General features: G+C 44.5%; 1 protein-coding gene across 5 annotated transcripts in view; it reads right to left on the reverse strand.

The window, feature by feature from the left end:
* Positions 1–10,882, reverse strand: part of arvcfb (ARVCF delta catenin family member b) — a gene marked incomplete at its 5' end in the record, with an annotated part of 301,150 nt that overhangs the window by 50,176 nt on the left and 240,092 nt on the right. For all 5 annotated transcript variants that reach the window (XM_080432834.1, XM_080432831.1, XM_080432832.1 and 2 more), the window contains 2 exons: positions 291–408; positions 7,066–7,249. In XM_080432834.1, coding sequence (XP_080288960.1) covers positions 291–408; positions 7,066–7,249 — 302 coding nt within the window. The remainder of the gene's footprint in view (positions 1–290; positions 409–7,065; positions 7,250–10,882) is intronic.

A 10,882-nucleotide genomic window follows, 5' to 3' on the forward strand; every position in this document is an offset into this window, starting at 1 on the left:
GGGAACGATGATATATTCCATATTTCTGAACACACTATACACCTGTACCTGTACAAGTATGAAGTGTTAACTGTGTCAGCTCCTGTACAGTTCACCACTTTCAACATGGGATCCATATTTTGGGCATGTGATTACAGGCGAATATTTTCAGGAAATGTCACAATGTTTCAAAGTTAGAATTTTTTAAACTTCGCTTGTGTTCACTTATCAAAATTTCCACTGTGAAAAGCGTCCATTGCAATGTATTTTACTTTTAAATGTTCGTGTCCATGGGAACCATCATATCATACCTTGTTGTCCATGTCTTTCTTCCCTACTGCTGATTGGAGGGCATGGAGAAGGGCGTCGACCAATCCCTCGCACTCTCTCAGCCTGCGCCTCGCCTCTGCCCCGTCTGAGCTCACATTTCTGTGAAGAGTCACGCACGCACACGCACACGTACACGCACACGCACACGCACACACACACACACACACACACACACACACACACACACACACAGTCAGTAAGCACAGAAGTGGCATATAATAGACTAATGTTGACAGTGTACAGATGCTCAGAAACCAGTTGTGAAAGCAGCAGAATGCTGTGTGTGTCAACTTGGATTCCACTGTTGCATCAGTAGACATGCCTGCAGATGACAGGCCTCTCTGCTGAGGCGGGGCTCAGAGCACAGCCTCATCCTCAGCAGAACAGAAGGACTCTACTCGGAATGTTTACCAAGTGGTAGGGCTGGGCGATGTGGATAAAAACAAATATCAGGATATTTTTTACCAAATACCTCGATATCGATATTGTGGCAAAGAAATCGTGTTGTAACTATAATATACATTTTCTTTAGAATGTAAAAAACAAAAAAAACCTAAAATGTCTGATCTACAAGCATTGTGAGATTGTACTGTAAATCTATTATTTTAGCTATTTTTAAAAGTAGTACACTACATACTACATTACGATATCCAAAATCTGTATAATCTAATATAGATATGATGAGAATAACATAATACAAGCAACTGGCCAAGCCCTTGCTAGCACTGACTTTGATTGGATGCAGTAAGATACAGATACATATACATATACTACTGTACAGTACTGTACATACATGTTCGCTATAAATATGCATATGATTTGCATTATACTATGTATGTACTATGTATTTATGAGGACAGATACAATAGCAAATAAAACTGAGAATAAGCTAAATGTCCTCCATTGGATTCTAGTTTCCTCATTTAGCTTTTTGTGAAGGAAGCATAAGCAGACTGTTTGCAACCCTTACCTTAAACATACCCCTATGAAACCTACTTTATGAAACGGTAATAAAATCTAAATGGGGGACACCAATTTTGTGCTCAATTTGACATGTTGTGCGCAATCAACTTGTATCCACCCACCCACAAACACACACCCGCACCCGCACTCACACACACACACACACACACACACACACACACGCACACACACACACACGCGCGCGCGGGCGCACACCTCGTTCATTCCCCCTCATTATCTTGTTCGGTGCGTAAGATACTGTGCGCTGGGTCCATTCTACACACAGTATGCTAATTAAAACTAATCTACACCACAGAGCAGCCGGACAGCGCCAGACGTCTGAGTCCTGGCACACCCTCTCATAAAACAATCCATCCGTCTTCAGACGGAGACAGAAACGCACACACACATGCACACGCACACACACACACACACACACATGCACACACTGTACAGAGCGGCGATGGACATGGTTTTATTTGACAGATGCGGTGTGTTTAGTTCCAGACAGACAGACAGGTGGTTCTATTGTCAGCTGTTTCAATTTCCTACAGTCGGGAGGAGCTGTGAGCTGTCAGGGTGGGGAGGGGTGCAGGTGAGGAGGAGGGGTGCAGGCAGCAGGGTCTCTGTTCTATCAGGGACTGGCACGCACGCAAACACACACACACACGCACGCGCACGCGCGCGCACACGCACACGCACAAGCACAAGCACAAGCACAAGCACAAGCACAAGCACAAGCACACGCACACGCACACACTGTAGATCAGCTATTTTCACACTAGTTGCCTCTTTCTCAGGAACTATTTAACAATTATGGCCAATGTTTGACCATTTTCTATTGTATAGTTTGTTGATTACTTTTGACACTGTAATAGTCTTATTTATTTTTTCTTGCAGTATTAAAAATGTCTTTAAATGGTTACTTTAGAAATGTACCCAATGACGTTTTTATTTAGTCACAAGCACTTGTTAATACTTTTCAAAGGTTCAATATCCTTATATTAAAATTGGCCATTGGGAGGGCCGGTCGGCGGCCCGTCACTATGACTCAGACATAACCCTGTCATATGCCCATATATGGGCATACTGATAACATCAGAATTCTCCATATATGTCGGATCGGTGGTGCGACGTAGGCGTGAGGGGCTGCGTAGTGGCCCGAACCTCTAGTTTAAAAAGCTAACAGACAAACTTAACCCCTTTCACTTTAAAAAGAATTATAAAATAGCGACAGTACATGCTCACAACGCGTCACATCCCATTGTGAGCATATAGATCAACTATTTTTGCTACTTTCACATGACTGTCTTGTACGACACAGTATAGGCATAAAAAGTAGAAATGTGGAGATACAAGGTTTCTGCTGACAGTGTTATCTTATCTACACACACACAGACACACAGATATACACATCGATGATATCTTATCTACTGTACACAAACAGACATACACCTCGATGTTATTTTATCTACTGTACACAAACAGATACACACACACACACACACACACACACACACACACACACACACACACACACACACACACACACACATACACACACCTCGCCTTTGGGTTTTGTGTGTGTTGCATTAATGCATATGTTTCTTTGTGACCCTCTCTGTATCTGTTTGTGCACAAACAGTGAGTGTGTGTCTATTGAATCTGGGCTTCTATTAGGTGTGTGTGGGCGTGAAGGTCACTTGGTACCATGTGTGAACAACCCAACAGTCTGCAGGAAGTACAGCAGAGCAGAACAGCAACTTCTGATGGAGACAGATGACCAGATGGATGGAGAAACGGTCACGTGCAAACACACACACATGCACACACACACAGGCGTGCGCGTGCGCGCTCACGCACGCAACCCACGATCCTGGCTAGGTAGCCCAGCTTGGTGTAGATAAGTGCTTTGAGGAGCACACTTTTATAGTTTACACTCTTTTACACTTCATCGTTTTTAAAAATGTCCATTGGTTAGTGTTTTTTCTTCTTCCTAAGTCCTATTTCATTTAAAATACCTCTGTATTTTTATCTCACCAGTGCCATACTACCGTAAGTAAAGTATTTAATGTACAAAACAGCTAAATCACAATAAAGACAGATGGAGAAATGGATAGACAGAGAGAGATGAGAGATGGAGAGAGATGGAAAGATGGAGAGATGGAGAGATAGTTAGATGGAGAGAGATGGAAAGGGATGGATAGATAGAGATAAGAGAAATAGAGAGAAGGAGAGAGATGCAGAGATAGATGAGAGAGATGGACAGATGGCGAGATGCATATATACAGTATATAGATCAGAGAGATGGAAAGGGATGGAGAGATCGGCAGATGCATACAGTATATACTGAAGTGTAGAAGATAGATGAGAGGGATGGGGAGATGGAGAGAGGGAAAGAGAGATGACTGTGATGGATGGAGGTTACTGATGGAGATATAGATGGGTGGACGGTGGAGTCTCTCTTGACCCCTGGCATCACTCCCCATCATCCACCCTAATCCACCCCAAGGTCAATGGTAACACCATGGAACCATATGGGTACCACTAGAGACACACACACACACACACACACGCACGCACGCGCACGCGCACGCGCACGCACGCACGCACACACACACACACACACACACACACACACACCCCCACACACACACACACACACACACACACACACACACACACACTAATGAAGAAAACTAATACAATTATGGAAAGTAAATGGATTTAATCAGCCAGACACAGACCCATCCAATGGGTAAGTCTTACACCCTGAATCCCAGGACGCGCAAAGATGCGCACACGCACTCTCTCTCTCTCTCTCTCTAAACAAATGTGACACGCCCCCCTATCGACAGAACGGTCCATTACTATAAAACTAAGTGTGTGTGTATATATATATTGAGCTCTGAGCAGTGTGTGTGTGGCGGGTGAGTAAACAGAATTTCCCTGGCATCAGCGCTTCCTTCCTCCGGCCTCTCTCCTGCCAGCTTACTAGGCAACCAAATGGTTGGTTACAGTTGCCATGGAGACAGCAGCAGCGCGGGCTGCATCCAGGAGAGAGAATGGGAGCGATGCGGAGAGATGGAGAGACGGATATACTATGACACATGAGAAATGGAATTGTGTGATATGCCGTATTAGGTGTGATGAATTTGCCGGTGCTAGTCTGATAGACAGGGACAACACACACGTACATGTACGCGTACACACATTCACGAGTAGACACACACAGGTGCAATCGTACGCATGGCATTTCAGACACACGCGTGCGTGCGCGCACACACACACACACACACACACACACACACACACACACCCCCCCCCACACACACACACACACACACACACACACACACACACACACACACACACACACACACACACACACACACACACACACACACACACACACACACACACACACACACACACACACACACACACACACCTGTCATCTTGAGACACAGACAGAATGACAACAGGACGTCTAATTGGTCCAATGGATATAATGTCACCATGCTCGCACACACCCTCACTCACACACACTTTTGTTTTTAACCACCAGCAGCAATAAAGACACATCCCCATCCCTATAGCCTGGTTCCTCTAGTAAACGTTTAAACGTTTAAAATAATAAAGAAGAATGCCGTCGGGCGGAAACCTCTTATCTCCATTGTTTTCAACTTTTGTTTCGCAGATTAATGCCCTACTTCGTCGTTCTAGACTTCTAGAGTGTCACACAAAAGGAGTGAAAACAGCTGATCTACAAAATTTTCACTATTTTTAAAATAATGATAAAAAAGGAACGGTTTTGGACATAAAAGGGTTTCCGCCCAACAGTGACGGTACAGTGTGTGTGAGGTATACAGATTGCAGGTCAAAGTGACAGTGTTTGGTAGCAGGGCTGTGCTTTACTGCAGTCTAACAGGTTCAGTCTAGACACAAAGAGACTGAGACTGGGTTACACACTCCATCACAACCTCACCGGCTGTTATCGCCACTGTGTGTGTGTGTGTGTGTGTGTGTGTGTGTGTGTGTGTGTGTGTGTGTGTGTGTGTGTGTGTGTGTGTGTGTGTGTGTGTGTGTGTGTGTGTTTTGGGCTGTGTGGATGTGTAATAGCATACGTGTTTGTGTATCTGACAGCAAATATATACAGTATGCGTTTGTGCAGACGTGCAGGCAATCTGGGAATGCATTTACGAATTCACGAAGTGTGTGTGTGTGTGTGTGTGTGTGTGTGTGTGTGTGTGTGTGTGTGTGTGTGTGTGTGTGTGTGTGTGTGTGTGTGTGTGTGTGTGTGTGTGTGTGTGTGTGTGTGTGTGTGTGTGTGTGTGTGTGTGTTAAAGTTAAAAGTACAATACAGCTATTATCTCTGCCTGGAGGCTAAACTAAAGGTTTCTTTGTCCCCAGCAGTGCCAGGCTGAACGGATGTGTGTGTCAGGAAAGCAAAGGAGTTAGGTAGTCTGTCTGGAGACCTGCCACAACACCATGCCAGACAATTACCTTTAGATTAACAAACAAAACAATACTGGGAGCTGCACACATTCCAAACAAAGCAAATGCATCAGTGGTTCTGTTTTTGCAGAGGATCCAAATAATGTCACAAAACCTGTGGTCTACTTAACAAAATATTACCCCATCAAAGTCGTTCTGTGACTTCAATTAGATGAACCCATTAGCTCGTAGCTAACATTACCCAATGACTTTAATGAAGAATGTTAATTACTAATTCAAGGATATGAAATAATGAGCTCGCAGATAACATTGCCCATTGACCTCAACGCAGAATGTTCATTCCTAATTCAAGCAGATGAGACCATATTTGGCTTAGTTAGTTTTAAGAGGGTGGGAGAGGGCCCAGTAGAGTGACTGTATGGGAACTAGAATGTAACCAGTTCGATCCCCAGCTTCTCCCTCCTGGCTTAATGTCAAAGTGTCCTTGAGTAAGACATTGAACCTCAACTGAGCCCCAGGCATTGTTCAAAAGTTGCCCATTGCTCCTACAGTAAGTTAGGATGGTTTAAATGCAGAGGACAAATTCCAAGTATATCCAAATGTACTTAGCCAATACCCCAACAAGAACTAAAGGTAAAAAAAACTCAATGCAAAAAAAATTGGTTTCATCCCTCTTTGTATTCTTTCCATTGTGTTGCCATCATTGTTTTGAAAATATAATAGCATATCTTAAAAATGTTAGCTTGGTCTTGTTCCTCACAAACTCTTTAACACATCATGTTTTGCCACAAATTAACATCTACTGTATCCAATCTCTTTCATGATCTCCAGTTGGAGAGAAAGGTCATGGTCATGCTATCTAGTACTACTATAGTACTTTGAAAGCTCGTTGCAACCAGCAAGAGGCAAGTTCTGCCGAGGAAATGTTTAAGAAGCCTGAATAATGTCTACAAAAGCAGCTGCACTCAATGTAATTGAGCATTTATGTTAAGCAAAACCATTACACTAGCGGAAGACACACAGCCAGGGGCTCTGCTTATTCACCTAATCAGCACCAAATGTAGTACTTTTATTGTAAAATATTGTCTGTCTTTGTCAATAATTTGGTGCATCAAACCTTGTTTGTGATTGCAAATTTTGTTGTTGCTGTCTTATGAAACCCTTCTAAAATGTGTTGTACAGTTGTAACCCTGTTAAGAAAGGTGCTATGTAAATACAGTGTATTATTAGTAGTAGTATTGCTATATTTGTACTCCAGTACAGTATGACCATGTATACTTTGTTGGTAGCAGAACCATCTAATGTTGTCACCACCACTGCGAGTGGCTCCAGTACCTGAGGCAGCCCGAGGTGTTCTTGAATACAGTTGTCCACTCTGCGTCCCGCGGCTTGGAGTCCTCGTTGGGCTCGTGCTCCCAGCCTGAGTGGGGGATGATGACCTCGTTGGTCATGGTCTGCAGGCCGTGATTTATGATGACCATCTTCAGGGGCTCATAGGACGACAGGTTCCACAGGGTGCCTGTTGTAGAGGAGGGGAGGGGGGACAAGGAGATAGGAGAGAGGGATAGAAGGGAGGAGAGAGGAGGAAGAGAAATTAAACTATTGTTAAACACTTGCAACCTAGTGTTCTTCTTGTGGGGCTAACATTCGGCGAAAATAAAAGATCTACCAGCTCACAATATGTCGCGTTCCCGGCGCATTGTGAGCTTGTAGATCTGCTATTTTCGGCAAAGAGATTTAGTGTAGAGGGGAAAAAAGAGCAGAGCCGACCCCAGGCCAAGTTTACAGAGTAGAGAGGGTTGAAGTGGTTAAAGTTTGTTATGCTAACAGACATACCGAAAGCAATGATAGCCAGTTAGCTGCTCCTTGCCAGCATTCTGACAAAACTGTTCTACTCTACGCCCTCCTCTGTCCTACATTCCAAATGAAATAAGATAGGAAAATATCCAAGTCAGTGTTAGCATTTCTATCAGCCCTGACGCCTCCATTAACGGGCAGATCCATTCATCTCCACATGCACGCACACATGCGCGCGCACGCACGCACACACACAGTGGAATTAAATCAACGTGGGCTGTGTGCACTGGGCTGTGTATTCTGATCTCTCCACAGAGGGTAGAGAGAGTGAACATGGGGGGTTATGTGGAGCTGGAAATGCAGCCAGGGTATAAAGACAGCACATGGGAGGCTTTGACTTCAGCAAATGGATGCTCTGCAGCAAGCCGAGGCTCAGAAAAGAACAAAAATATGACATGAGACGACTTCAAAGTCCATGTGCAACACACCCACTTGATCTTTAGAGCCCTGTCATATGTCCATCCCCCCATCTTGATACCCCTATTTTAGTCATTCAGCTCACTCTGTCCTCTTAAGAGACATTTAAAGACCACTTAAACTCTATATACATACCTGGGCCCCTTTTTTCCCCCCCTCTACACCAAACCTCTTAGCTGGAAATAGCTGATCTAAATGCTCACAGCGCATTACGTTGTGACCTTTTAGATCTGCAATATTTTGTCAAATGTTCATTCATGTTCAATAATTTTTAACCACTTTAACCATTATTGTATACTTTGGCTATTCAAAAATAGCAGATGTACAAGCTCATAGCTTGTAAATCTGCTATTTCTTTTAAATCCCTGGCACAAAATAGTTTTGAGATGGGGGGGTTTTGCAACAAAATTCATATCAGTTTGGGGGTCCTTCACATGAAAAAGTTTGAGAACCACAGATGATTTGTTGCATCTACAGAAAGAACAGAGGGAAGCTACTGTAGCCTGTCAAACACACACATTTACACAGTCATGCAAGTGTGTACGCACGGCACGTATGCACGCAAGTGCAAGTGCAAGTGCAAGTGCAAGTGCAAGTGCACGCACGGCACGTATGCACGCACGCACGCACGCACGCACGCACGCACGCACGCACGCACGCACGCACGCACGCACGCACGCACGCACGCACGCACGCACGCACGCACGCACGCACGCACGCACGCACGCACGCACGCACGCACGCACGCACGCACGCACGCACGCACGCACGCACGCACGCACGCACGCACGCACACACACACACACACACACACACACACACACACACACACACACACACACACACACACACACACACACACACACACACACACACACACACACACACACACACACACACACACACACACACACACACACACACACACACACACACACACACACACACCAATGAACTGCAGACTCCCATTCACATATAAAGAGCCTTTTACAAATCCACATATTACACACACATACACCCACCTCACCCCACAATGAAAGAGCATTAGTGGAGCAATGAAACTGTCAGAACTCCCTAGCTCTGTTCTTTTAAATGGTTCCTGTACATTTTCCAGCTGGTCAATATTTCCCTGGTTAAATCATGCTGACTGCTACCAGGGAGTCTCGGAGGGCCAGTCCAGGGCTAAAAATAAATGTAATCTTGCTGTGGTTATGTATGGAGAACGCCTTTACTTTCCTCCAACAAAAATAACTGGCTCAAAGGACTATGGCCCAAGACCATGTCGTCGTGAATTAAAATCTGCCCCATGAACTTTTGTTTGGATGATAGACGGTATGTATCTCTCAGTCTCTCAAAAACGGCCCCACACGCATGCATGCACACACACCTGTCTTCCTAAATGCTTGCCACTCCGACCATTTACCCTTGCTGGCCTTGGATCAAATCACATCAAATCCTTCTCTCAACAGAGAAAATAGACAAAGGGAGGCGTATACTGCCAGCTTGTTGCATTAGTAAAATAATCCGTCTTCTACTCTGTGGTTTTGGTTGGTGAATACTTCTACAGTCCTCCAGTAAAAACAACGAGGCAGAATTAATTTAAGTCAGACACATACTATAGGGGAGGGGCAGCTGTGTAGTCTACAAATTAGCATTCACTGTGCAGAAGCAGGAGCCATGTGGAGTAAAATGAACAAGATTGTGTGTGTGTGTGTGTGTGTGTGTGTGTGTGTGTGTGCGTGCGTGCGTGCGTGCGTGCGTGCGTGCGTGCGTGCGTGCATGCATGCATGTGTGACTGAATGCGTGCGTGCATGCGCATGTATTTGTGAGAGAGAGTGAGAGAGATAGAGAGAGGGAGCAAGAAAGTGATATAATTAAATGTTCTGGTTGGTGTGGTCTTTTGTCACGTGTTGCTGCTTAGACTGGTGTGTTGTTCATGTGCGTGAGTGAGGGAGATAAGTGTTGTAACGTTGTGTAGTACGAAAGAGAGCAAAATATGATTGTGACAGAGAGACTAACTAAAGACAGAGGGAAGCAGGGAGGAGTACATTTAAAAACGATCCAGTGCAAGTAACAGTCACAACGCTAAATTGATCGGAATACTCTTACATATAGCAAGAAGACTCCATAAGGACATTCCTACACTGATGATTGGTATAAGGAGGTAATGAGCGTGGTACCACTGGAAAAACTGACTTATATCCTCCGTGATAACATGGAAGGGTTCACAAGGGTATGGCAGCCAGTCTTGGATGCAGTGGACCCCTCTAGACTGAGCTTCAATGTACAGTACTTTATTGAACAGTATGTAAAAAAGGAAAAAACACTCTGGTAACCTGGAATAACCGGTGGTGTACTTGTGTTTGTCTATTTTATTTGACTACATTTTCTTATTGTCTAACATAATGGCCTTGTTATGATTAAGGTAGTCAAGCTGCTAAACAAATGAGCGGTCCCACACAAATTGTATGCTACAACAAATGTGAACTGTCAGAACCTCAATAAGAGAAACATTGAAAAAAACAGAGTGAGAGAGTAGTGAGAGTGAGAGAGAGAGAGAGAGAGAGAGAGAGAGAGAGAGAGAGAGAGAGAGAGAGAGAGAGAGAGAGAGGGAACATAAAGGGAACACATTAGCATCCATATATGAACAAAGCAATAGCAAATTCAGCTGTGTGGAGACTGGAAGGCATAGGGGAAGTGGCATGCAGACACACACACACACACACGCACGCACACACGCGCGCGCACACACACACACACACACACACACACACACACACACACACACACACACACACACACACACACACACACACACACACACACACACACACACACACACACACACACACACAGAAAGAGAGAAATGGAAGAAAGT

The sequence above is a fragment of the Gymnoscopelus braueri genome, assembly GCF_963280865.1.
Source record: "Gymnoscopelus braueri genome assembly, chromosome: 7".
Taxonomy (NCBI): domain Eukaryota; kingdom Metazoa; phylum Chordata; class Actinopteri; order Myctophiformes; family Myctophidae; genus Gymnoscopelus; species Gymnoscopelus braueri.